Source organism: Lissotriton helveticus, chromosome 3_1 (genome assembly GCF_964261635.1).
Source record: "Lissotriton helveticus chromosome 3_1, aLisHel1.1, whole genome shotgun sequence".
In the NCBI taxonomy this organism is placed as follows: domain Eukaryota; kingdom Metazoa; phylum Chordata; class Amphibia; order Caudata; family Salamandridae; genus Lissotriton; species Lissotriton helveticus.
In genome coordinates this window covers 1,105,268,256-1,105,295,757 of record NC_136061.1, presented here as the reverse complement: position 1 = coordinate 1,105,295,757, position 27,502 = coordinate 1,105,268,256, and the positions used below count along the sequence as shown (strand labels likewise).

General features: G+C 45.0%; 1 protein-coding gene across 4 annotated transcripts in view; it reads left to right on the top strand.

Annotated features, from left to right (window-relative positions):
* Positions 1–27,502, top strand: part of PKP4 (plakophilin 4) — a 771,376-nt gene that overhangs the window by 555,112 nt on the left and 188,762 nt on the right. For all 4 annotated transcript variants that reach the window (XM_078681704.1, XM_078681705.1, XM_078681703.1 and 1 more), the window contains one exon: positions 5,403–5,535. In XM_078681704.1, coding sequence (XP_078537830.1) covers positions 5,403–5,535 — 133 coding nt within the window. The remainder of the gene's footprint in view (positions 1–5,402; positions 5,536–27,502) is intronic.

Below are 27,502 nucleotides of genomic sequence, written 5' to 3'. Positions count from 1 at the left end.
GATGATCATTTTAGCGCTCCACCTGCCAGGGAAGGGCAATGTCGAAGCAGACAGACTGAGCAGACAAGCGTCATGGTCTCACAAGTGGGAACTGAATTATAAACTACTCACACAAAAAATTCAAAGATGTGGAACACCAGAAATAGATCTGTTTGCAACACATCAGAGTGTGAAATGCCAATGTTTTGCCTCCAAACAACAATGCCAACAGTCCATGGGTAATGCACTATCGATAGGTTGGTTCAGGAAATTTGCATACGCCTTCCCCCAGTACCACCACTTCACAGGGTGATCAACAAATACACAGCAGCATTACCCCGATACTAGTTGCAACCAGTGGGCAAGACACAAGGGTCTCAGAAATAATAGCACTATCACAGGGGAGGTTTCACAAACTTCCAATGAGGCAACTACTGTAGTCAATGCAAGAAGGAAGGGTGCTCCACCCAGAAGCACAGTCTTTAAGCCTGGCAGCATGGCTACTGAACACTTAGAATTTGGACACCTAAGGTTACCGGAAAAGACAATGGCGATCTTAAGAGAGACAAGAAGACCAACAACTAGACAGTGTTATATAACTAAATGAAAAAGAAACTCACTCTGGTGTCTGAAAGAAGGATTATTAAAAAGGATCTCTAGAGAAAGAGCAGTGCTGAAGTACTTAACACACCTTCTAGATTGTAAGCTGTGCTATGGTTCTTCAAAGGTTCATTTAGCTGCAATAGTGGAATACACAAGAGGTCACATAGAAGTTTCTTCACATTACCTGTCATCAAGCGGTTCTTAGAAGGATCGAAAAGAATTGCACCTTCAAAGAGTATGCTGGCTCCCACATGAAATGTAAATATTGTGCTCACACAATTGACGGAGGCACCTTTTGAACCATTACTCAAGGCTACATTACAAATGCTCACACTAAAGACCGCTTTTTAGTGGCCCTTACATCCCTACGAAGAGTGAGTGAGTTACAAGCTCTCACGTTACAGGAACTTACTTTCAAGTGTGTTGTAAATCTAGCCCACTTGATCATGTTGTGTGGTACCAGTATTCACTCCATGTCCCTGTGCCTCAGTTCCCTTATCTGCTCACAGTGTGAAGGACACTGGCAGGAGAGGAGTCTGTGATCAGGTTATAATACCCTTCTCACTTTCTCAGCAGTCAGTACTCTATCTGTAGTTCAGTCAGTACTCTATCTGTAGTTTCTGGCTTCACTCCTCTGCGAGCTCAGTGACGTTTGTCATTGCCTTTGTCACATCCCCAACTCGTGGCTATTTGCTGTGAGGGTAAATGAATGAATGGTAGTATGTCGCAATATCACTTGGCCAAGATGCGGCGTTAAGAATGCGGCGTTAAGAATAGTACATTTATGCCTAACTTTATATGGCTATCTTCTCAGTTTATTGATATTAATAAGCTATACACACACACAGCATGTGGAATCAAGAATAGTATATATCGGTTGCTTTTTAAATATACCTACATCTTCACAATATTGTGGCTGTCAATATTATGAACTCAATATTATGGCTGGAATATATTTTCAAATTTCAAATCGCATCACAGTGATGTGATGCGAAATTAATGTGTTAAATTAAATGGGTCGAGTTAACTGGGAAACATTGTTCCACCATAGACAAAGGATGACACGAGGAACCAATGTTTATCTGAATACATTAGCCCTGTAAGTCGCCCACCTAGCCATTTATCTGTTTATTTATTTATGTAATGTGGGGGGCGGGGTGTTGTGGAGCGCTGAATGCCACCAGGCCCTAGCTTCAGAGTGCAATAGTTAGTGAATAGGTAAGAAAAGTTTTAATCCAAAGCCTGAATGGTGAAAGGCCTATAGTCCAGCCAGTGAGAGGACGGTAGAGTCTGCTTCTATGAGCCCTACTCCGGTAAAACGATGTTTTACGGTAAAGCCTTCAATGATCCAAAACTGCCCTATGTGGACTGGATTATTGAAGATATTAACCTGGCCTTGTGCAAGTGACATTGTACCTCTTCTGAACTCCTGTGCATATCTTGGTCCCTAGATGGGTGGTTTGCCGTTTGTGGTGTTAATCTGATATTAAGGAGTTGTAATGTACAAGCGTATGTTTGTCTTAACTTTCATCCCAGTTGGCAACTGGGAAGGGATCCAGTTTTTAATTTTAAATCGGTGTGTTTCATCATGACCTCTGATTGGCCACACAAGGTCAGTTATTTAGTGGGTTACTTGAGCTGCAGCGGTTTCTCTCAGCTCGATTAAAATCAATGTTTAAGCCATTCTGACTGAAGCGTGTTTCAATGGGTTTGTGGTCACTGTTTAATCTTTCCACAAATAGCCCTGTTTTAATTTTCCGACTTTTTGATAATTTACAAGGGTTTCTGGGAGTACTCCAGGGAACCTGTGACAGTTAATGCTGTGCTTTTGGACATTCATCATGATTTTATGATTTTTTTTATCCTCATGAAAGATATTTTTTTTCTGCGGAGAAGCCACCTACGCCTACACTCCCATCAAATTTAGTAGTGTTCACTCCCCTTTCCCACTCTGGAAAGGCATGTACTCCTGCCTATAACAGGAGCACATATGTGTGTGTGGGAGGGACGCTACATGCAAAAGCTTCCCACAGATTTACAGATTGCTGAGGGCTTGCCTGCTTTTGCAGCATGCCCCATCCAGAAAACATCTCAGCCACCTGATCCTAAAAGTGCAAATCTCTTAATTGTTGCTATTTAAATAGTGTAATTTATAACTTGCAGGTTGTCTGTGTCTTTGTTATCTATGAGTCCCCTTTCTTTCTCTGTCATCTATGAGTTTTCTGTGCTTCTCTGTTATCTACAAGTTCCTTAGTTGTCACACTCGGTTTATCTGTGTGGAGATTGCTTAGCAGTTTTAACCTGTTGCGTGCTCGTGACGGAACCGTTCCGTCACGAGCCTCGGGTGGGCTGTGCTGGTGACGGAACGGTTCCGTCAGGGCCCGCTCGCCGCGCCTGCGCTGAGCGTTCTGATGAGCGGGCGGGGCCGTGACGGAACCGTTCCGTCACAAGCACAGCCCACCCGAGGCTCGTGACGCAGCGGTGCCGTCACGAGTACGGGAGCGCTGCGCGGCCCCCCCTCCCCCTTAGCACTGCGGCGGAATAGCCCCCGCAGCCAAGGGGTTAAATGTTTCTGTGTTGTTACCATCGCTTTGCTAATTGTAATAGTCTACAATTTAATTCTGTCGTGTGGGAAGTTGCACGTCTGCCATTTCTTCCACAAAAATACAAAGCCTTCTGGAAGCCTTGTTTAAAATGTAAATAAATTACCAGTATTCCAGTGGCAATTGTGTCTTGTCCTCTCATGGTTCACCGTGCTCAACAAATGTCTCTGAGTCTTCCAGTAAACATTCCAGGTCTCAAACTCGCTTTGTTAATTCGAAGAGCAGGATCTCTTGTACTCACCTGGACTCAAATGATGTGCTTCTCCTTCAGGTTGACATCAAGACTCGCCAAATAACGGTGTAAAAAATTGTGGATTTTTTTTTAATTTGTTGTCTGCAGATATACCTTTGCCTCTGTTTGTCAAATTCACATTATCCTGACCAATCATGTTTTTTTTCACTCTGACATGCGTGGTGTTAGTTATGTCTCAGAATTGTAATACAATATTATTTTGAACAATTGTGCTATTGACCCCTAAAACTAAGCATTTAGCCTTGGGTCTCAAAGTGAGTCCCTTCTGGCCTCCTCCCCGACATCTCGAAGTATCTGCTTGCCCTAAGGTTGTTTATGATCATGCCTGAGGAAAAGTCTGTAATTTGCCCAATAAAGCTTGGCCAGAGTAATACTAGTAGCAGTTAGATGGAGGTGCTACTTATTTACATTAGTTGGCTGTTTTTTTCTTTTTTACTGGTCAATATTCAGCACAAGTCAAACATTGTCACATGCATACAACACAAGACTTGCTATTCCATATTTGCAGGTACATTGCTTGCTCATTAGTATGAATACAATTAGCCACATGCTTTTGCAGAATATCTGTCACAAGCTGTATGATATTGGTTAATGCTGTTAGTGCACTTTGCTACTTTTCCCCATCCTTCAGAGCACATTGGAAACGATGTTACTCAGATGGACAGGAGAGGACATGTTCTCAAATATGTGCTGTAGCTTTAAATGTTAAAGGTGCCCCTTGATGAAGAGGGGAACCTAAATAGAGCACAACAGTATTTAGTGAGCTCAAGTCCCCTTTAACTCAATGTTAGTACGAAACCTGCGTATGTGCTGGTGAGCTGCGCAGCCTTGGCTCCTGCAGATTTGTTGGAATTTCCTGTTATAGATAGGCTGTAGGGTTTGCCCAAAGGCAGAGGACTGTTGGTGCCATGACTTGTTCTGGGCGCAGAAAATTGTTTTGGCTGCGAGCAATTATCTGTGACTTGTTCATCCTGAAGTGCAGCCTACTGGGCCAGCGAGCAAATTGCAGTCACCGCGAGTCCAGTTGGAGCTGCCTTGATCATGGACTGGACTCCATCTCTGTTGGTGAAAGTTCTTTGTTCTTCTAGTCTAAGGGGAGCAGAAAAGATTAGCAATATTCAGCATTGAGGAAGTGTCACCTTGTAACAAAGCTTTTTAATGAAAAGCTGCATCTGTGTCTTAGCTAATGTCAAAAAAAGTAGGAAGTACTTTAAAGCACCCTAAAGCTCAGTGTCTGTTGGCAGCCGGACCAGAACACACTTTAGGGGAGAAGAGGTGAATGTAAAAGCAGAGGCTCTCCTTTCTTTGATGTCTGGTGTGGTCCTAGAAGGGATAGTGTGCTTTAAGGGTGTCTTAGAGAAACATTTATCTAAATGCATGGACATGGCCTCCTTGATCCTAACCAGAACCTAATGCAGTTCTCTCTCAGTATAGGGAACCATGCCCCAGACAGATCAGATCTCTCTTGGAGCTGGGGAGCCTAACAGTTTCGGGTATCTAAATGCACAAGACAATACTCCCTAATGGAAGGATTTTAAGGAGAACAATGTGTGTATCTGTCTCCTACTGGTTTTGCCCGCTACTCCCCAACTGCCCTTCGTGTCTGCCATTCTCGCCATTACATCTCATTGAATCCTCTTTTTACTCCTATTGGACTAGTCTGGAAGCAATGATTTAGGTAAAGTATGCTGCATAAGTGCTACCAAATGTTACCTCCCAATTCGTTTTGGGGGTTTGAGCTCTTCCCAAATCTGACTGCTGACGCGAGGCACACATTGGTCAGTATGGTTTTCAGCCAAACGTTTTTCAAAATCGCAATGGTAAAGAGTTTACATTAGAAGTGTGGTTAGCAGATATTTGTTTGTTTATAGCAAGTTGTAACTTTTGGAATTCCATAAATGTGAAACGTTACATTTATAGGCATTTTTGCAAAATGTTGAAGTCACTGGTTTGTCATTTTACAGAGAGTTTGCATGGCGTGACCCAGAACTGCCTGAAGTCATTCATATGCTTCAGCATCACTTTCCATCTGTTCAAGCAAATGCAGCAGCCTACCTTCAACACCTGTGCTTTGGAGACAATAAAACAAAAACCGAGGTAGGTGAGGGGCCTACTACAATTCATCAAGTGATGAGCAGCTAAAGTGCTCTTTTGTTTACCAGTTGTCACTTCACTTGTGGCTCATTCAGGTCTGATATTCTTAGACTACCAATCTAACATGACATTAAAGTTTAGAGCCCATTATACATTTTTAAATGAGTGTTTCACTTAAGCTATAAAAATTATCCAAATATATATATATATATATATATATATTACTCCGCACTCCCCCAGCTCCAGGAAGAACAACACGGACACCTTACTCGGTTTGCAGTATATTTAATCGGACTGCACAGCAACGCGTTTCACCTTTCGGCTTGGTCACGCTACAGAAGCAAAACAAATGCACACATTTAAATATACGTCATTAAGTGAACAAAGAAGACGGACTACACCCTAGTGTCAGTAAACAAAATGTGATTTCGCCATTTTGACCTAGTCAATAGAGACCTCACACAATAAACATATATCAATGCATTTTTATACATTTAAGTAGTGCAGGTATTTGATACAGCTTATCTAAAATGTAAAAGTTTTCCAAAATAAAAGGATAATAGTCAAAGAAATACCATCAAAGTCAATATATCATTGAACTGCAAAGAGTGTTTTGCTACGTGACACACAGTCAGATCCCGCCCAAGTGGGCACAGATAACATCACCCAATCCTAAAATGTAGTTTGTATTCACTCGAGCTCCTAAGTACATGTTTCAAAATTCAATTACAAATATAACTGTACAATGGGTCTGCTCGAGTTCCATGATACTAGGAAATGACACAAGCTCGTCCTAGTGGGCAGCATAGTATTGGGTTATTGTAGTTGCAGGGCATGTCCCATATTTACAAAACAAAATCAAAAACTGACGCCCCAGTGGGCATAATCTTAAGTATAAGATGTGTAGTCTCATAATTTTGTTTGGTCTCGAATGTTTCAGTTGGCATGTATCACCATCACCACAAACGTGCATATACCTGAAAATAAATAATAACAATATCAAAAAGTCATTCTAAAAGGTAGCAGTTTACAACAGCACAAATGATGTATTATGCTAGAAACTATTATTAGATTTCAAAATTCACTGACAGGGTATATATTGCATATATACATCATTATGCTAGTATCTATCAATGCAGATGAATTGACAATTCTTCGCTCGAGTTCAGTCCCTGTGGCATCATAGTTTCCATGTCAATTATGTATTTGGACTCAAGCTTTCGGAGTGCCAATTTGCGGTCCCCCCCACGAATGCTGACAGGGATATCATCAATGACAACCATTCTTAACAAGTTTTCATTTTGAAAATGTTGATCATAAAAATGACGAGCAACAGGGTACTGTTTGTTGTTATGCCTGATCGCTCTTATATGCTCGAGAACTCTATTCTTGGCACATTTGATCGTACTGCCTATATAGGCCTTGTTGCATGGACACAGAAGGGCATACACACAATACATGGTATTGCAATTAAGTTTCTTTCTGATGGTTAGTTTCTTATCTGTGCCTGCAATCGATAGGACTTTACAATCAGAACTGTTCCGGCAAGCCTTGCATTTTCTACACCTTGTGAAACCTCCCACAGTCACATTGGCCTTCGTCTGTTTGGTGGTTATAAGGCTGGGGCTTAATTCATCTCTTAGAGAGTTACATTTTTGAAATGTGATCTGTGGTGTGATATTAAGGTGTTTTTCCAAGTTGGCATCAGTTAATAGTACGTGCCAATGTTTGTGTAGTATTTTGCGTAGTTGTGATGACTGCCCTGAAAATTTCGTTATGAACCTCAAGTTATTTTTCACTGGGTCTTTTCTTTCTGGGTGGAGTAATTTAGTTCTATTCACCACATCCACTTTGGCACAGGCTTCTAGGATAGTCTTTTTGCTGTACCCTCTTTCTAAGAATCGATCGATCATCGTCTTTTTTTCAAGTTGATAGTTCTCCTCTGAGCTACAGTTCCGTCTGGCCCTCAATAGCTCACCATAAGGGATGCTATATATCAGTTGTCTGGGATGGGAGCTGGCAGCATACAAGATACTGTTACCCGCAGTACTTTTGCGAAATAATTTCGTTTGCATGGTGTTATCTACAATCTCCACCAGAACATCTAAAAATTCAATTTTAGTATCACTCATGTGTTCGGTGAATCTCAGATTGCAATCATTGTTATTCAAACATCTGACAAAGTTATGGGCAGAGTCCAAGTCCCCATTCCAAATCAAAAAAATATCGTCGATGTATCTGAGCCACAGAACACAGCGATCATGATCTTCCAACTGGGCGGCCACCCGCTCCTCCCACCAGCCCATCGCCAGATTGGCGTAGCTGGGGGCAAAGCAGGTGCCCATCGCTGTGCCCTGTGACTGTCGATACACCACCTCATCAAAAAGAAAAAAATTGTTTTCTAGACAGAATTTCATCATGTCAAGAATCATTTTGGAATGGGACATAAACGCTACCGAGCGTCTCCTCAGAAAATATTCCACAGCCTTGAGTCCAAATTCATGTTTGATGGACGTGTACAGACTGCACACGTCCAGGGTAACCATGATGTAATTAGGTTCCCAATGTATACCCTCAATGATTGTAAGGAAGTGGGTGGTGTCTTTCAGGTAGGCGGGTAGACTGACAACATATGGCCTTAGATAATGGTCAATGAACCTAGATGTCATTTCAAGGAGTGACCCAATAGATGACACAATGGGTCTCCCTGGTGGGTTAGTGGGGTCTTTGTGGACTTTAGGTAGTAAATATAAGACTGGGATACAAGGGTGTTGGCATTTGAGATAGTTCAATTCCTCCCATTCAAGTAGGCCCTGTGCTTGCCATTCATTAAGCATTTCCCCATAAGTTCTATTTGCCTCATTGACTTCTAATCTGCTTGATTTCATATAGCAAGTGATGTCTGAAAGTTGTCTAAGTCCTTCCCTTATATATGCCTCCTTATCCAGAACAACAACATTACCTCCCTTATCGGATGGTCTTATCACAATTGTGGTATCTGATTTAAGTCTGTCTAATGCCTGCCATTGTTGTACCGTCAAGTTCTTCTCAGATGTTTTATGATATCTCATCCTCTTTAAATCCCTCAGAACCCCCCTCTCAAAGACGTCAATAGCGTCACATTCAACTGGAGGTAGAAAAATGGATTTCGGTTTGAATCCACTCCCCGGGTTGTTGTCACCACTCAGATTATACTGCGTTAAATTGACATCATCATCATTCATGTTCTCTTGTGATGTTAATACATTCAAAAATTCAACATCATTTCTATCAAGGTTACTATATGTTCCCTTTTCCCCAACATTATCCGAATGATGTTTGGTATCGAACCACTTTTTCAGTTTTAACTTACGTGAAAAGTAAAACAGGTCAATACGAGTCTGAGGAAAGTTAAAATTGGATGTAGGGCAAAAAGACAAACCTAGTCCCAGTAGTTCAGTCTCTTCCGTCGTCAGCATCCGCTTGGAGAGGTTCATCACTGTCATACCTGGGCCTTTTTCCCCCTTGTTACCATTCCCACAGGGGTCGTTGTTTCTTTTCTTGTATCTTGCTTTGGCTTGTTTGTTCCTCTGTTTTTGCCTCTTCCTCCTCGTCCACCTCCCCTCTGGGAGTTTGGACCTTGTTGATGGGAATGTTGTTCTGTCCTTCCTTGATATATCATCTGAAACTGATCTAAAAAATTCGGCATCTTTTTTTGTTTAGGTGTGGCAAGCGTTGATTTAGCTGAGCCATCCGAGATGTTACCATCAGATATGTCACTTTCTGATATGGTGATGCTTGTTTCATTCGTTAAAGATTTCTTTAGACCCCCTCCATTTTTCTCAAAGAGATGATCATACTTCTTGTGGAAAGTGAGTGTGCGTCCTGACTCATAGTCCTTATAATCCCTCATAAATTTTCTTTGTTTTTTGGCTGTAATATCAGCTTCTAAGGTCTCTAGACGTTTATACATTGCCACCATGAAGCTATCAATCGCCTCCTTAGTAGTGGCTTTTTCCAACTCAAGGATCAACTCGTCAATTGCCAACAACAGCTTCTTACGATCTTTTATGGCAAATTTAACCAGAATTTTCATCATAGTCATGGAGCAAGAATTGGAATTTTTTGACCAGTCATCCAGCATCTCAGGGTCTGGGTCCTCATATGTGGGGATCGTGAAGATTCTTAATCCTCGAGGTACTCGTGACGCCTCAATGTAGCGTTGGAGGGACTCAGCCTCCCACCATTTTGCAAGTTCTTTGCGATGTAATTTTTCCAGTTTGGTAAACAGTTCCTGTACCCTAATCTCTTCAGAGATATTCCTGTTAGCATTATCTGTTGGGGTTTTATCCGCCATTTCCCCTGCATCTTGTGCAAAAAATAGTTTGTCTGCTGCCGTTTTTCTTTTAGCTTCCAGAGCTGCAGCCATTTTCGATTTGTATCTGTGCCAAACCAAGTAATGCCACCTGCTGGACTACGTCGCCCAGAATGCACCGGTGGCTCCCCTCGCGCTAATGCCTGGCCGGTTTTCTGCCAAGTCGACTGGAAACCAGGATTGTCGTGAGGCACCACGTCCCTCCGCCCTCAGACGGGAGAGTAGCGGTATCCCCAACGCCCCCAGGTCCCGCCAACAAGTTCACGTACCGGCACTTATTTGGAGCGTCTCATCGGTAATTTCACTGATATGCTGGTTAGCATACAGCGACCCCGTCAAGAAAGTCAAAAGTTTGTGGAACTTCCTCGGATACCTGAAGACAAGGCACAGCGCGGTCAACTTCCTCATCCAATTTCTGAAAAGCCGCAAGCCCCGGTATGGAAGGAAGTCGTCTAGCGGGGCGGTCCGTGTTCAGGGCACCGGTAGCCCTGTGTACTATTACTCCGCACTCCCCCAGCTCCAGGAAGAACAACACGGACACCTTACTCGGTTTGCAGTATATTTAATCGGACTGCACAGCAACGCGTTTCACCTTTCGGCTTGGTCACGCTACAGAAGCAAAACAAATGCACACATTTAAATATACGTCATTAAGTGAACAAAGAAGACGGACTACACCCTAGTGTCAGTAAACAAAATGTGATTTCGCCATTTTGACCTAGTCAATAGAGACCTCACACAATAAACATATATCAATGCATTTTTATACATTTAAGTAGTGCAGGTATTTGATACAGCTTATCTAAAATGTAAAAGTTTTCCAAAATAAAAGGATAATAGTCAAAGAAATACCATCAAAGTCAATATATCACTGTGTGTCACGTAGCAAAACACTCTTTGCAGTTCAATGATATATTGACTTTGATGGTATTTCTTTGACTATTATCCTTTTATTTTGGAAAACTTTTACATTTTAGATAAGCTGTATCAAATACCTGCACTACTTAAATGTATAAAAATGCATTGATATATGTTTATTGTGTGAGGTCTCTATTGACTAGGTCAAAATGGCGAAATCACATTTTGTTTACTGACACTAGGGTGTAGTCCGTCTTCTTTGTTCACTTAATGACGTATATTTAAATGTGTGCATTTGTTTTGCTTCTGTAGCGTGACCAAGCCGAAAGGTGAAACGCGTTGCTGTGCAGTCCGATTAAATATACTGCAAACCGAGTAAGGTGTCCGTGTTGTTCTTCCTGGAGCTGGGGGAGTGCGGAGTAATAGTACACAGGGCTACCGGTGCCCTGAACACGGACCGCCCCGCTAGACGACTTCCTTCCATACCGGGGCTTGCGGCTTTTCAGAAATTGGATGAGGAAGTTGACCGCGCTGTGCCTTGTCTTCAGGTATCCGAGGAAGTTCCACAAACTTTTGACTTTCTTGACGGGGTCGCTGTATGCTAACCAGCATATCAGTGAAATTACCGATGAGACGCTCCAAATAAGTGCCGGTACGTGAACTTGTTGGCGGGACCTGGGGGCGTTGGGGATACCGCTACTCTCCCGTCTGAGGGCGGAGGGACGTGGTGCCTCACGACAATCCTGGTTTCCAGTCGACTTGGCAGAAAACCGGCCAGGCATTAGCGCGAGGGGAGCCACCGGTGCATTCTGGGCGACGTAGTCCAGCAGGTGGCATTACTTGGTTTGGCACAGATACAAATCGAAAATGGCTGCAGCTCTGGAAGCTAAAAGAAAAACGGCAGCAGACAAACTATTTTTTGCACAAGATGCAGGGGAAATGGCGGATAAAACCCCAACAGATAATGCTAACAGGAATATCTCTGAAGAGATTAGGGTACAGGAACTGTTTACCAAACTGGAAAAATTACATCGCAAAGAACTTGCAAAATGGTGGGAGGCTGAGTCCCTCCAACGCTACATTGAGGCGTCACGAGTACCTCGAGGATTAAGAATCTTCACGATCCCCACATATGAGGACCCAGACCCTGAGATGCTGGATGACTGGTCAAAAAATTCCAATTCTTGCTCCATGACTATGATGAAAATTCTGGTTAAATTTGCCATAAAAGATCGTAAGAAGCTGTTGTTGGCAATTGACGAGTTGATCCTTGAGTTGGAAAAAGCCACTACTAAGGAGGCGATTGATAGCTTCATGGTGGCAATGTATAAACGTCTAGAGACCTTAGAAGCTGATATTACAGCCAAAAAACAAAGAAAATTTATGAGGGATTATAAGGACTATGAGTCAGGACGCACACTCACTTTCCACAAGAAGTATGATCATCTCTTTGAGAAAAATGGAGGGGGTCTAAAGAAATCTTTAACGAATGAAACAAGCATCACCATATCAGAAAGTGACATATCTGATGGTAACATCTCGGATGGCTCAGCTAAATCAACGCTTGCCACACCTAAACAAAAAAAGATGCCGAATTTTTTAGATCAGTTTCAGATGATATATCAAGGAAGGACAGAACAACATTCCCATCAACAAGGTCCAAACTCCCAGAGGGGAGGTGGACGAGGAGGAAGAGGCAAAAACAGAGGAACAAACAAGCCAAAGCAAGATACAAGAAAAGAAACAACGACCCCTGTGGGAATGGTAACAAGGGGGAAAAAGGCCCAGGTATGACAGTGATGAACCTCTCCAAGCGGATGCTGACGACGGAAGAGACTGAACTACTGGGACTAGGTTTGTCTTTTTGCCCTACATCCAATTTTAACTTTCCTCAGACTCGTATTGACCTGTTTTACTTTTCACGTAAGTTAAAACTGAAAAAGTGGTTCGATACCAAACATCATTCGGATAATGTTGGGGAAAAGGGAACATATAGTAACCTTGATAGAAATGATGTTGAATTTTTGAATGTATTAACATCACAAGAGAACATGAATGATGATGATGTCAATTTAACGCAGTATAATCTGAGTGGTGACAACAACCCGGGGAGTGGATTCAAACCGAAATCCATTTTTCTACCTCCAGTTGAATGTGACGCTATTGACGTCTTTGAGAGGGGGGTTCTGAGGGATTTAAAGAGGATGAGATATCATAAAACATCTGAGAAGAACTTGACGGTACAACAATGGCAGGCATTAGACAGACTTAAATCAGATACCACAATTGTGATAAGACCATCCGATAAGGGAGGTAATGTTGTTGTTCTGGATAAGGAGGCATATATAAGGGAAGGACTTAGACAACTTTCAGACATCACTTGCTATATGAAATCAAGCAGATTAGAAGTCAATGAGGCAAATAGAACTTATGGGGAAATGCTTAATGAATGGCAAGCACAGGGCCTACTTGAATGGGAGGAATTGAACTATCTCAAATGCCAACACCCTTGTATCCCAGTCTTATATTTACTACCTAAAGTCCACAAAGACCCCACTAACCCACCAGGGAGACCCATTGTGTCATCTATTGGGTCACTCCTTGAAATGACATCTAGGTTCATTGACCATTATCTAAGGCCATATGTTGTCAGTCTACCCGCCTACCTGAAAGACACCACCCACTTCCTTACAATCATTGAGGGTATACATTGGGAACCTAATTACATCATGGTTACCCTGGACGTGTGCAGTCTGTACACGTCCATCAAACATGAATTTGGACTCAAGGCTGTGGAATATTTTCTGAGGAGACGCTCGGTAGCGTTTATGTCCCATTCCAAAATGATTCTTGACATGATGAAATTCTGTCTAGAAAACAATTTTTTTCTTTTTGATGAGGTGGTGTATCGACAGTCACAGGGCACAGCGATGGGCACCTGCTTTGCCCCCAGCTACGCCAATCTGGCGATGGGCTGGTGGGAGGAGCGGGTGGCCGCCCAGTTGGAAGATCATGATCGCTGTGTTCTGTGGCTCAGATACATCGACGATATTTTTTTGATTTGGAATGGGGACTTGGACTCTGCCCATAACTTTGTCAGATGTTTGAATAACAATGATTGCAATCTGAGATTCACCGAACACATGAGTGATACTAAAATTGAATTTTTAGATGTTCTGGTGGAGATTGTAGATAACACCATGCAAACGAAATTATTTCGCAAAAGTACTGCGGGTAACAGTATCTTGTATGCTGCCAGCTCCCATCCCAGACAACTGATATATAGCATCCCTTATGGTGAGCTATTGAGGGCCAGACGGAACTGTAGCTCAGAGGAGAACTATCAACTTGAAAAAAAGACGATGATCGATCGATTCTTAGAAAGAGGGTACAGCAAAAAGACTATCCTAGAAGCCTGTGCCAAAGTGGATGTGGTGAATAGAACTAAATTACTCCACCCAGAAAGAAAAGACCCAGTGAAAAATAACTTGAGGTTCATAACGAAATTTTCAGGGCAGTCATCACAACTACGCAAAATACTACACAAACATTGGCACGTACTATTAACTGATGCCAACTTGGAAAAACACCTTAATATCACACCACAGATCACATTTCAAAAATGTAACTCTCTAAGAGATGAATTAAGCCCCAGCCTTATAACCACCAAACAGACGAAGGCCAATGTGACTGTGGGAGGTTTCACAAGGTGTAGAAAATGCAAGGCTTGCCGGAACAGTTCTGATTGTAAAGTCCTATCGATTGCAGGCACAGATAAGAAACTAACCATCAGAAAGAAACTTAATTGCAATACCATGTATTGTGTGTATGCCCTTCTGTGTCCATGCAACAAGGCCTATATAGGCAGTACGATCAAATGTGCCAAGAATAGAGTTCTCGAGCATATAAGAGCGATCAGGCATAACAACAAACAGTACCCTGTTGCTCGTCATTTTTATGATCAACATTTTCAAAATGAAAACTTGTTAAGAATGGTTGTCATTGATGATATCCCTGTCAGCATTCGTGGGGGGGACCGCAAATTGGCACTCCGAAAGCTTGAGTCCAAATACATAATTGACATGGAAACTATGATGCCACAGGGACTGAACTCGAGCGAAGAATTGTCAATTCATCTGCATTGATAGATACTAGCATAATGATGTATATATGCAATATATACCCTGTCAGTGAATTTTGAAATCTAATAATAGTTTCTAGCATAATACATCATTTGTGCTGTTGTAAACTGCTACCTTTTAGAATGACTTTTTGATATTGTTATTATTTATTTTCAGGTATATGCACGTTTGTGGTGATGGTGATACATGCCAACTGAAACATTCGAGACCAAACAAAATTATGAGACTACACATCTTATACTTAAGATTATGCCCACTGGGGCGTCAGTTTTTGATTTTGTTTTGTAAATATGGGACATGCCCTGCAACTACAATAACCCAATACTATGCTGCCCACTAGGACGAGCTTGTGTCATTTCCTAGTATCATGGAACTCGAGCAGACCCATTGTACAGTTATATTTGTAATTGAATTTTGAAACATGTACTTAGGAGCTCGAGTGAATACAAACTACATTTTAGGATTGGGTGATGTTATCTGTGCCCACTTGGGCGGGATCTGACTGTGTGTCACGTAGCAAAACACTCTTTGCAGTTCAATGATATATTGACTTTGATGGTATTTCTTTGACTATTATCCTTTTATTTTGGAAAACTTTTACATTTTAGATAAGCTGTATCAAATACCTGCACTACTTAAATGTATAAAAATGCATTGATATATGTTTATTGTGTGAGGTCTCTATTGACTAGGTCAAAATGGCGAAATCACATTTTGTTTACTGACACTAGGGTGTAGTCCGTCTTCTTTGTTCACTTAATGACGTATATTTAAATGTGTGCATTTGTTTTGCTTCTGTAGCGTGACCAAGCCGAAAGGTGAAACGCGTTGCTGTGCAGTCCGATTAAATATACTGCAAACCGAGTAAGGTGTCCGTGTTGTTCTTCCTGGAGCTGGGGGAGTGCGGAGTAATAGTACACAGGGCTACCGGTGCCCTGAACACGGACCGCCCCGCTAGACGACTTCCTTCCATACCGGGGCTTGCGGCTTTTCATATATATATATATATATATATATATATATATAACGTATTTTTCACTACCAGGCAGTGCTCTGAATATGAATTTTAGATGCACCAGACCATACATTATTAGTATCTTTATCAGGGGCAAACGTGTACATCGTAATGTGCATTTGTTTCTTATTGAATGTCGTTTTTCGTTTGCGCCAACAAACTGATGCATAACTACATAGTTGTATAAAACAAACGTTGTTTGTTTTTTGTTCCTGTTTATATTCGTTTGTAATACTTTGATATAGAGACATATCATTTCAAAATACCTGTTCAAATCATCACTAATTTAAAAGAAAATGCATATGCTGTTTGTGAGGAACTCCCATAACTATTTCATGGGTTCATAACTTAAAAAAAAAAAGGCGGATGTATTGTTATTGTTATTGTTAACTTGGTCTTTTATAGCGCCAACTCACCAACTGGTCTCTAGGCGCTTAGAAACAAACCGTCAACAACGATTCATAAGAAATGGAGTGATCCGGGGTCTGTAAATAAGATCTATTTAGCTGGGTCGAGAGCCTCCCTGAACAAAAAAGTTTTTAACAACTTCCTAAACCGCAGGAGGTTCGCTTCTTTCCGAAGTGATTCTGGTAGATTGTTCCAGATCTGCGGAACCAGAACCGAGAAAGACCTGCCTCCTTTTGTTTTTAGCTTGTAGCGAGGGCAGACCAGGAGCTGAGATTCAGCGGACCGCAAAGCTCGTCTGGGGGTGTAAACCTCCAGGCGCTCTTTAATATAAGCAGGGGCTTGCCCATAGATGGCCTTATGGGCTGTACACAAGCTCTTAAACTCTACCCTCTGTTCAATGGGGAGCCAATGTAACTTGAGAAGTAGAGCAGTAGCATGAGATCTTCTGGGTAACTTGAAGATCAGACGCGCCGCATCATTTAGGACCACCTGCAGCTTATTAGTCAAAGTTTTGGGTAGGCCTAGATAAAGGGCGTTCCCGTAATCTAGCCTCGAGACAATAGTGGCAGAAACTACCATACGGAGTGCGGAACACGAAAGAAGAGGGGCCAGCTTTCGTAGCTGTCGAATAAGGCCAGTACACATCCCTACTACTGAGGAGATCTGACTGGCCATGGACAACTCCTTGTCGATTTTGATTCCAAGGCTTTTTACCTTATCACTAGGTATCGGTGAGGGCCCTAGTTCTTGGGGCCAATAGAGGTCACTCCAAGGTGATGCTAGGGTAGAGACCACTAGTACCTCCGTTTTTTCCTGATTTATTTTTAGCAGATTAGCCGTCATCCAGCCAACCGTGTGTCTTAGGATGTTCTGGGCACTGGTTTGTGCTAAGATCGTATTATCGATACTCAGCAATAACTGGGTGTCGTCAGCGTAGTTGAATACACGACAGCCCATGTCAGCTAGAGAATCAATCAACGGCTGGAGGTACAGGTTGAAAAGCAGTGGGGACAGTGCGGAACCCTGAGGGACTCCGCACTCCAACACACCCACTTTAGAAATGGCATCCCCCAGTTGAATCCTCTGAGTCCTCCCGGGCAAAAAAGATTGGAGCCACTGATGGACCTGACCCCTTATCCCAAATGCAGCCAATCTATCCAATAGCAGGGAATGGCTGACAGTATCAAACCCCGCTGATAGATCTAAAAGTATCAGGGCGCTTGGTTTCTTACTGTCAGCCATACCTCTCAGCTCATCCAGCACCGAAAGCATCACCAGCTCGGTGCTGTGATGTGCCCGAAATCCCGCCTGACGCTCCTGGAGAAGATGGTGTGATTCCAGGAATGAGGAAAGGGGCTTCAGCACATGTTGCTCTAGAATCTTGGACAGAAAGGGCAGTTGGGATATTGGCCTATAGTTTTTTAAAATGGCTGGGTCGGCTCCAAGCTTTTTCAGCAGAGGCCTCACACGTGCCTCCTTGAAACTTGATGGTAGTTGGCCGGTCTCCAGTGAGCTGTTAAGAATGGAAATGATGTAATTTTCCAGAATGGGACGCGCCAGACGAAAGACCCTAGGAGGACACGGGTCTGCTGGGGAGCCTGACTTAATGTTGTTGATAATCAGCTCCAGGCTTAGCGAATCTAATTCAGGAAGCTTAGTAATATATACTTCAGGGGAAGACTGAGCTTCCTGTAACGGGCAAGGATCCTTCAGAGCCTTAACCTTGATCTCAGAAAGGATAGTTTCCACTTGCTCGAGAAAGAAGCTTTGGAAGCTATCAGGCGTGAATATTATTTCCGATGTATCTGGTTTTTTTGCTCAGCTCGGTTAAGATTTTAAATGTTTCCTTTTGGATATTGTCCGCTTGGCTTATACGTGTTTCATAAAAACCTGCTTTTGTTGTCATAATCAATTTCTTGTATGTTTTAAGTGAAGTTCTGTATTGTTCCCTATCTGTTTCCTCTTTAGTTCTCCTCCAGGTCCTTTCTAGGCACCGGAGTTTCTTTTTGTGGTCCCTCAGGAGCGGGGTGAACCATGGGGCGCCCTTTATTATTCCTTTAACTTTTTGTATTTTCTCCGGGGCTATCTGATCTATTGCCTGACTCAGATTCTGCATTAGATCTTTATAGTCCTGCTCCAAATCCCCTTTTAAAACAAAGGTTTGGACGCGGTTAGGAAGACTACAGGTCAGGGTTTGAGAATCTACTTTAGTCCACTGCCAGACTTTTTTTAGTTTAGGGGGTTTTTGGGACACGTGGCTTTTGATCGGGATCTCACAATTCACCAAGTAGTGGTCCGACCAAATACAAGGTAAAATGTCCACTAGTTTTTACCCTTGGGTCCGATGTCCAGATGAGATCTAGGATGTGCCCCTTAACATGCGTGGGGGCGTCCACAAGTTGACTAATCCCCAGGGAGGACATAGTATTCTCTAAGTATCGAGATGGCAGATCTTTATGAACTTTATCCCAGTGCATGATAAAATCTCCTGTCACTACGATTTTTTGATACCTAGTGCACAAATCAGACATGATCGGAGCGAACAAATCATTAAAGACTGACGTAGAGTTTGGGAGACGGTACACAGAGAGGATCATTAAGCATGAATTATTCAGCATGATCTTTACTCCAAGTATATCCGCAACTTCTACAGTTTCAGCAATGATTTTAACAGCTTTTAGGTTTTTCTTAAACAGAATTGCGACCCCCCCCGCCCCGGGCATTTTCCGCGCGGTTGTGCCATACCGCGTCATAGTTGCTAGGAAGGGCAGCTATAATATCTGGCAGGGAATTTTCACCTAGCCATGTCTCCGTGAGTGTTAAAATGTCAATGGCATCATCCTGGAGAAGGGTAAAAACCTCAAGATGGTGCTTTTGGAGGGACCTAGTGTTTAGACAGGTTAATTTCAAAGAGAGGGGAGCTGTCCCGGGAAGACCCCCGCGAGGATGGAGAATATTCAGATCATTTAATCTGGTCACAATAACAGGGTCCAGACACTGCCTACCCATGTCCATGTCTCTCAATTCTCTAGAGGAAAATATCCGTCGTTGATCGAGAGTCCTAACCCCTGAACCCGGCAGAGCGCAGATGGGCGCAGACGGGCAGGACTCTGGCACGACTCCGGCGCAGGTCCGGCGCGTCCGCAGTACGTGTCCGCTGCGCGGAGCCATGGTCGTCTTATTTAAGCGCTGCTAGAGCGCGTCATCCACCGGCTCCTCACCCAATATGGCCGCCAAATCCCCGGGAACCAGCCCTCGGCGTCAACACTCGGCCGAGAGCGGTCCCGAGGCAGAGGGAGGGGGGAGAGGGGCACAGAGCGCGAGGAAGCGCTAAGGAAGTCTCAAAATGCTTCTTGAATCAAGCTATTAAAATACACGATTACACGATTAAAAAATGCAATTTACATGCTATTGAATACAAGTATGGCCAAGAAAAGAGGAGAGACCTCCCGGCTTCCGCCTCAGGAGGGAAAGTTGTTGCAGTTCGTTAACACGCGAGCAAATGAAGCTGTGCCCTTTTTTTTTTTTTTTTTTTTTTTTTGATTAAAAACTTTTATTGAGCAATCAAATAAGGGTTACAAGGATGGGCCTACAACCACACGGGCCGGCCGCTAAAATCAAGGCACCATAAAGAAAGGCATACGATCCCTCCCGTGGTCAGGCACAAATCAGATACCAAATGTTGCTCGAAATATAGAACAGGACACAACAATTTTCTGTTATATACACACAAAAAACAAACTACAAAAAAGGCGAATGCATACTAATCAAAGTCAGCCCAGAAGGCGGAGGGGAAACTCACTAATCAGGAACACGAAAGCACAATCAATGGGACACGGCAAGGTGGGGGGTGGGGACAGCGGGGAGGATAAGAAAATCAGAGAACAGCATAAGAAATTTCGGGAACACCAGTCTAGGGAGATAGAGCAACATCGGGTGCGTCAACCAAGGGAGGAGTACAAATGTTCCCACGATAGTCGTTCCACTGACCCCAAATCCTCGTCCACGCCCTGGGTCTGCCCCTAGCTATATAGACGGTCTTCTCGCGGAACATGGACCAGTCCATGTTGTCCTCCCACGCCGAGACGTCGGGAGGTCTAGATGCGCCCCAGAGTTGCGCAATGTCCCGCTTTGCAACCATGTACCCCAAGGTCGCCCATCTGGTCTGGGCCACAGAATAGTCGGTGGGTTCCCACACATTCAACAGGCATCTTCGGGCCTCAGGCCGTAGGGCAATTCCAGTCACAACAGTCATCACCGCAAGCACATCAGTCCAGTAGGCCGCCACCCCTGGGCACTCCCAAAGAATATGCAGAAATGTAGCACTCATTCCACATCCACGTTTGCATAGACCGTCCGGGGAAAAACCCATCACAACCAGACGCGGACCAGTAACATACACCCGGTGGAGGATTTTAAGCTGAACCAAACGGAGACGGGCAGGAATGGCGACCTCTTTCGGAGAAGAAAGTGCCGATTGCCAATCTTCGTCATCCAATTACAGCCCGTCGCCGACCCAAACCTCCCTGAGTCGGACAAGTAGATCAGCTCGATTATTGATCAGCTTTTTGTAAATCAGGGAGATAGTGCTATCGGGAAGGTGGCCATCCAGAATGCGATCTTCGAGGGGGGAGGACTCGGGGAGGGCCACACCAGGAGTCAGAACAGTGGCAAGGGCATGGCGGACCTGCAGATATCGAAAAAATTCCCTATCACTCAAGTCATATTCGGTCCGAAGGGCCTCGAAGGACTTTACTCTACCGTTCACACAGACATCACCCACTCTGCATATACCAATCATATCCCAGCGGTCAAAGCCCTTAGTAGACCAGAGTCATCCCAAACGCTCGGAAGCATAAAGTGGAGTCGCCAGTGTCAGCCGATTCTCCCATCCCAAACTCACATTCGCGGCGCGCCACACACTGACTGCAATCCTGGACGGGCCCGTAAGATGGCGCCCAGCCGACCTGGAGTAAAGCGCTCTATTAAAATCCCCTCCCGGCAGCTGGAGTCTATCCATTTCAAAGGCCGGATCTCAACCCGGGGAATACATTGCGTGGTTAATGGCAGACAGTTGGGTGGCCCAATAATACCTCTTGATATCAGGGAGCGCCATGCCCCCGTCATACCAAGGGATGGTAAGTTTCGCAAGGGCGATACGCGGACGCCCGTCCCAAATCAGTTGCCTTTGGAGACTCTCAATCTCTCGGAAATAGGCAGCGGGAATGTCATCATAGGAATTCTGAAGTGCGTAGAGGAACCGTGGCAAAGACATCATTTTGAAAAGGGCAGCCCTGCCCAGAGGAGACAGGGGTAACTTACGCCAGCGAGCCACATCCAGTCGCAGTCTAAGAAGCGGGGGGAGGAGATTACGTTCGAACCGGAGTGAGGAGTCTAGCGTAATAAAGATCCCTAAATATTTGAAGCCAGACTGGACAACCTGGATAGGAAATCTATCCGGCAACGGGGGCAGAACACCCGAAAGAACATACACACAGGACTTAGCCCAATTAATAACCAGACCAGAGTTAGCGCCGAACGAGGTGAGAATGTCAAATAGAACATTTAAAGATTTGCGCGGGGAAGTAAGGTAAAGAAGAATGTCATCCGCGTAAAGCGAGACGCGGTCCTCAAAATCTGGTGACCAACGGATCCCTTTGAGTGAAGGTTCCCATTGAAGCCACGCAGCTAATGGCTCCAAAGCAAGAGCAAAAAGTAGCGGAGACAAGGGGCACCCCTGTCTGGTCCCCCTACCGAAGCAGAAGGGAACAGAAACTCGACCGTTAACCACAACCTGCGCCAAGGGTTCGGCGTATAGCAACTTCACCCAACCAATAAATCCAGGGCCGAAACCAAATTTCTCAAGAGCCGCCCAAAGATAGGGCCACTCTATCGTATCAAAGGCCATCGAGGCATCCAGCGAGGCCAAAATGGCCGGCTCCGCCAGAAGCCCCGCCCTCACAATGGCTCCGTGGAGACGACGCAGACTAAGAGCCGTGTTACGATGCGGGATAAATCCGGATTGGTCCGGATGAATCAAGCCGCTAATAACCGTCAGGAGGCGGGTGGCCAGGAGTTTAGCCAGAACCTTGGGCTCAACATTCAACAGGGAAATGGGCCTATAAGACGAACAAAGGTCCCGGGGTTTACCTTCTTTAGGAATAACAACGATCGTAGCCAGACGTTGATCATATGGGAGAATGCCCCGCTCCCGGGACTCCAAAAACATGGTACGAAGATAGGGCACTACCTTATCAGGACGTAGCTTGTACAACTCAATTGGCAATCCATTCGGGCCCAAAGCCTTGGCCCGAACGGAGTGAGCGAATGGCCGTCGCTATCTCGTCTGTGGAGAAAGGAGACTCCAAAGCGACTCGGTCTAAGTCGGAGACACAGGGCAGAGCTATATCACGCAACAAGAGGCGAGAGTCATCAACATCCCGGTCAGACACAGGGGAATAAACTACACGAAAATAGTCAGCAAAACATTCCACTATTTCAACCGGGTCAGTCACTCCCACACCATTCAAATTCTGAATCGCCGGTACCACACGATTCGCCCTCTCCTTCTTGTCCAGCCACGCCAGCAATTTACCCGCTTTGTCCCCCACATCATACAAACGACCCTGTTGCTCCCGAAACATCAATTTAGCCGCGTCCGTAACCAGAGACCTATAAGCAAATTGTTTCAGACCCAGGGCGTGGAGTCTATCAGGAGTAACAGTCGATTCCAAGTCGGCCTCCATCTCTACAATTTCCCTCTCGAGTTCCACCACCTCCCGATTCCTTGCCTTCTTGGATTCAGCAATAAGGGAAAGGGCCTGTCCGCGGATCACTGTCTTAAAGGCCTCCCACAGGGACACCGCAGAGGAGACGGACCCCTCGTTGTCTAGAAAGTAATTGTCCAACGACTTAATCAAGGGACCACGGGTCTCGGGGGAGGTCAGATACCATGGATTGATAGGAGCTACCCGGCCCGCCGCCTCCACCCCCACCTCAAAACAGAGCCAAAGCGGAGAGTGGTCGGAGATGCCCCGGGGGAGGTGTCTAATCTCCCGAACAGCCGACGACTGCGCCGCTGGCATCAGGAAATAATCCAGTCTAGACAGACTCCCATGGGCCCCAGAATGGAAAGTGTATTGAAGCTGAGTAGGGTGCATGAGTCTCCAACAATCCACCAAACCAAAAGTATCCAGAAACCCACCCAGCCATTGTTGGGCCGAAGGAGTGTCCCTAGGGGGGTGACGATCATGTAGACCGGAAAACACAGAGTTAAAGTCACCTGCTATGAAAAGAGTACTGTCTGGGAGGCTCAACAACACCCGGCCCAAATCGGAAAAGGTAGAGGTCTGTAGACCGCGGGGTACATAAACGGCAAACAGGGAAAGGGTCCGACCCTCATAGCGTCCCACGAGGACGGCGTAACGCCCCCGATCATCAAGGATCACATCATCAATAGCCAGGGGGAGGGAAGCCCGGACAAGGATGCCCACCCCCCTGGAACCCGTGGTAAACCCCGAATGGGCGACTAGGCGATAGCCCCACCTGTTCATTGCACGACAAGTATTGCCCACTAGATGAGTCTCCTCCAGAAAGACAATATCAGGCGACAGACGTCGCAGACATCGCAACACCACACCCCGCTTTATACGATCCCCCAGACCATTGACATTCCACGAAATAAACCTCAACCCGCTACCCCCCATCCCACACAATGATGCCGGAACCCCCCCCCCAATGAGCATGACATCGAAAATACCATTAGCAAGATAGAGTCGCCTTGAAAAAACAAAACACAAACATCAAACTTCCCATCAACCCACCCCCCAACGACCAGAAAAACACCCCCCACCCTGCACCCCTGCAAGAAGCTAAAAAGCCACCCCAACATGCAGTGTGCCTGTCGCCCAAGAACCCCCACTCTACAAAAAGACCCCGGAGGAGGAAAGGCCCTGTCCCACCCGCCACCCCGATCAAGATAAAGAAGGAGGAGAACACACAGAAAATAGAGGCACTTAGGCATAAAATCCCGGGAGAAGTTACGTGGCACGTTGACCGGGGAATAGACAATAAGTTCAGCTTTCTACACCACCCTCGGCACCACCCAGGTGTTCGGTGGGCTCAGTCCCAGGAGGTCGGTCCGGCAGAGAGTCCAGCCAGTCAGTCACGGAATCAGGCCAATCAAAGAACAGGGTCCGTTCATTGTATTCAATTCGCAGCCTGGTCGGAAAAAGCATTGCGTAGCGCAGCCCCAAGTCCCGGAGACGCTTCTTGACTCCACGGAAGCCCATACGCTGTTTCTGCACCAGTTGAGAGAAGTCCGGGTAGAAGTTCACCGTGGCATTCTCAAAGGCCACCGGGCCCTTCACTCGCGATGCCTGCAGGATAGTGTCCCGGTCCCTATAGTGAAAGAGTTTCGCAACAATAGGCCTCGGCGGGGCGCCCGGCTTGCCCTGGCCTCCCGGAACACGATGGGCACGTTCCACTGCGAAGAATTTAGTCAACCCAGACGGAGAGAGGTAGTTCTGTATCAGGTCCACTACCAGGAGATCAACAGAATGCGGGTCCGGATTCTCCGGGACGCCAACCACACGCACGTTACAACGACGTGCTCTGTTTTCAAAGTCCTCCAAACGCCGGGTCATGAAATCATTCACCCTCCGGAGATTGCCAATCTCCGTCTGTATCTCCGAGACGTCGGCCGTGAGGCTGGATGACTTGAGATCCAATGACTTCACCTTCTCATTGGTTTTAGATAGGTCGGCCCGAATCAAGTTCACATCAATGGCCACTGTGTCGATTTTGTGGGCCAAGGCCTCATACTGTTGGCCTATTGTTTCCTTCATGCCAAAAATGGCGCCCATGATGTCCTGCAAGGACGGCTCCGTCGACGCTTCCGCCGTATGGTCAACTGCACTCAGGCCAGGCAAGGCGGCTCCAGGGGACCCCTTCGAATGGGTGTACCGGTCCATGACGTTAGATTGGACCGGGCCCCCGCGAAGGGGCGTTTTGGTCTTCCGAGTCTCTCGGTCCCCTCTGCCCGCCATGTTGGAGACCGCGTCCCAGGAAACTCACTCGACCCAGTGAAAATGGCCGCAGGAGAGCAGGGCGTCGTAGCCAAAAAGCAACGGCGAGGGCACCTCTAGGTGTGAACCAGCCTGGAAGGACAATAAGCAAGCCAATGGCACAACAGCAGTCCCGTGCCGCTGGACCCAGCAAGGGCCAGACTCCTCTGCCAGATGTCGTAGTCCGAGGCAGAATAGAAACCGAAACTTAAGAGGGGGACCCACAAGTCGAATCCCCCTGCCGCTGTTGTTCAACTCCGACACGGCCACAGCGCCTCACCCAGACCCGGGCGCACCTCCAGGGCGGACCCCGAAAGTTCGAGTCGTCGTATCTTCGGTGCCCCTGGTCCAAATCAAAATCCAAAAACCACAGGAAGATCAGCCCAGCGTCCTCTACACAAATCCTCGTGAAGAATCAGGATATAGTCAGGATATTATACCGGGAGTGGCGGGGGTCCGGAGAGCGCTGTGCTCACGCGGCCATCACGGATGCCCGCCAAGCTCCTCCCCCAGCTGTGCCCTTTTTAAGCGCTGCTAGAGCGCGTCATCCACCGGCTCCTCACCCAATATGGCTGCCAAATCCCCGGGAACCAGCCCTTGGCGTCAACACTCGGCCGAGAGCGGTCCCGAGGCAGAGGGAGGGGGGAGAGGGACACCGAGCGCGAGGAAGCGCTAAGGAAGTCTCAAAATGCTTCTTGAATCAAGCTATTAAAATACACGATTACACAATTAAAAAATGCAATTTACATGCTATTGAATAACTGTATAAATGTATAACTGTAGCAGTGATACTAGAGACCTTGATTAGAATTTTTTTGTATTTGACAAATTTCCAACATGAGTCTACCACCTTGTCTTAATAATTGGAGGCTTAAGTTTTCAGCTGAAAAGTGTGTGTTCTGTTCATGCCAGTACATTTAGTAACAGGGGAAAACATCTAGTATGCTGTTGAAGATAGTGAAACAAACTTGTAAAATCCCTGAAATTGTCACTTCTCGAGTTAATATTATGTCACTTTTGAACAACTTTAGAAAAATGCTTCACAGTGAGGAAGCACAGTTTTGACAATAGTGGTAAACATTCTTTTTACAAAATTAATCTTCCTTTATTATCACAGAATGCGGCAAAGCTGTTTGCTACTCCATTAGAAATTGATTGAAGAGTTATAGTTGATTTTATGAGGTTTGGGAAGCTTCCTTGTTTAAATGAACCGTCTATATTGTTTTATCAATGATATCAAGTGTAAATGACTCTTCAGCAGGTCTATTAAAGAAATACATCTTTCAGATATTATGCTTTCTGCATTCATTCAGGTTTCCTGCAATTGTGCCCCCTTGAGACTCCTGTCCCTAGTAAAAGTGAATGTTACAGTCCTTGTAAAGAATTTGGTAGGGCAATTGTAAAAAGGGATAAGAAACGTGTAGATATTTCTGAGACTGGTTTTATTAGGTACAGGTATGGTGCCCTTGACAGTCAAACATTATAATATTTTAAGAATGTGTCAGAATGGCAAGGAACTTTTGGCAGTGGTCTTTGTTTTTGCGTTCAACTATTTAATTCAATACTTTTTTTCAGATTATTTACTGAAGGAACATTTATTTAAGGAGATGTTCAACTGTTCTGTTTCTGTAAATTCAGATGCGTGACTGAATATGGTTGTTTGTCAATTATAACCTAGGCCCTCATATATGAAAAAAGTCGGCAAAGGAGTCCTGTACGAGTCAGGAAAAAAAAAAAAAAAGTGACTCGTACAGGACTCCTTTGCCGATTTGTGAGAGAGTAACTACGTACCTCTACTGCATGGAAGTTTTGACTAAGACTGCTATCTGAGTGAGTAAATCTGAATGTCCGCATAACGGAGATTTGCTTGCATCTCTACACGACTGCACCTTTTCTGCACATTGCAGTTGCATTTTAAGATTTGGCACGCTCCATGGTCTGGAGTATGCTTAAATATAGGTGTCTACCTTCTTGACGTCTGACCACGATTGCTATACGTGTACGACCCTTCATGTGTTTTGGTCGCGGAACCCCATTTATGATTCAGAGATTCCCTTCAATTGGATTTACGCCTAACTGAATAAACTTCGGATTTCAAATAAGATTACACTGTGTTAATATACAGTTT